The following is a 1,610-nucleotide window of genomic DNA, read 5'->3' as shown; positions in this document are numbered from 1 at the left end:
ACCCATCTTCTAGTCCCCCTACCGATTCTCCTCTCCCAGGTGAGCGGAGACACAGAGCCACTTCTGTCCTTCTAAGTGAATTTGAACCCCTGGCTTCAACTGCTCACCTTCTTCAGAGTCACAAATTCATTCTCTGCTGCTGTGCGCTTGTTGATTTCATCCTCATATCTACAGGAAGAAAGGCATGGGACATATTAGAGCCGGTGGGTAGGATGAAACAGAAAAGCAGCCTGGAATCCAACATTTTTCTCGAATGGAATATATTCTAATTGAGCTTTTCTGCCACAGAGAGCCAAAGAGATTATTTTTGCTGCTACTAAATTTGCCACTTCTTTAATCTCACCATCCTCCCATAACCATTTGTGGTTCTTGCAGGTTTGCTCCTAGAGACTAATTTGTGCTTTCTGTTTCCATGGACATGGGTTGTTAGGAATCTTACCCCCATCTGGCCCTGGTCACCCAATAGTCTTGAAGTGTGTGCTGCAGGAAATTGAGTCCATTTCTCCTGTTTAACTCACTTGTTCTTGAAGTCCTCCACCAGGTCCTGCATGCCTCTGAGCTCGGAGTCCAGGCGGCCCCGTTCTCCAACGATGCTGTCCAGCTGCCTCCTGAGGTTGTTGATGTACTGCTCGAACAATGGCTCCAGGTTCTGCCTCACGGTCTTGGTGCCCTGCTCCTGCAGCAGGGTCCACTTGGTTTCCAGAACCTTGTTCTGCTGCTCCAGGAACCGCACCTGAAAAGGAGAGAAGATGGTCATTTTCCAGGCAAAGGGAGGAAGAAAGAAGTGTCTGGTATCAGGTTTCCTGGCAGGTCTGAGAGGTCCCCATTGTGCTGGGCTACTACAGTGCATGTAGAGAGGCTCAGGCTGTGCTTTGCTCCCCCAACCCCTTCTCCTTTGCACCCCACCAGTGCCACTAGAGAAATTGTCCCACGGACCATTGAGATGTTCTCACTCTCTAAGTTATTGAACATATTAGTGAGTTTCAACATGTCTTTTCCTTCCTTTCCCAGCCACAATCACAAACATAGTTATAAAATATTATTCATCTGATAAATTTTACACAGTTTTTATTACTGATAGGACCTCAGTTAGAAGAGGTGCTCAGTGTTGCCCAGTGATTCGATTCCAGTCTCACTACCCGTTTGTGCAAGTGTCTCCTCTAAAACATCCTGATGTTATGGTCATTCTTTGTTTTGAGGATTAATTAACATTTCCACATAATTTGTAAATGTCTGAAGTCTCTTTTTTCTTAATCTAGCCAAAATATCCTTTCTTTTGTTTCCAATTTTTTTCATCTTACCCAGACCACAGAGTGTAATTTACTAGTCTGTGTACTCCTGGCATTTTCTTAGATACTTCAGAGGGAAGAGTTACCCTACTCCACTCTCTGATGGCATCATCTGTGCTTCAGGGTTATGAAAAGCTCTGGCTCTCCCTAGGCAGGAGTGAGAACCAATCTGGAGATCCCATGTGGGAGTGATGCCCATCCCTGATACCTGCTGTACACAGGCAGCCACTCCCACTGAGTCCCCTTCTCCCTCCCTCCTAGGTCTCCCTGGCAAGAATGTGTTGCTCCTCTGGTCTGGGGACCCTGAAGTGCCCCGTGGAG

At 46.8% G+C, this 1,610-nt stretch overlaps 1 protein-coding gene across 1 annotated transcript; it reads right to left on the bottom strand.

Annotated features, from left to right (window-relative positions):
- Positions 1 to 107: 107 nt before the first annotated feature.
- On the bottom strand, positions 108 to 1,394 carry LOC111533206 (keratin, type II cytoskeletal 6A-like; the record flags this gene model as incomplete). The annotated part of the gene is made up of 2 exons (XM_023200060.1): positions 519 to 1,394; positions 108 to 168 (listed from the first exon to the last, which is right to left on the bottom strand). Coding segments are annotated over exons 1-2 (393 nt in total), but the record flags the coding sequence as incomplete, so codon positions are not given.
- Positions 1,395 to 1,610: the final 216 nt, after the last annotated feature.

This window comes from Piliocolobus tephrosceles, unplaced genomic scaffold (genome assembly GCF_002776525.5).
Source record: "Piliocolobus tephrosceles isolate RC106 unplaced genomic scaffold, ASM277652v3 unscaffolded_41222, whole genome shotgun sequence".
NCBI lineage: Eukaryota > Metazoa > Chordata > Mammalia > Primates > Cercopithecidae > Piliocolobus > Piliocolobus tephrosceles.
Note: the sequence above shows the minus strand (reverse complement) of the source record. Positions and strands in the feature narration are given on the sequence as shown.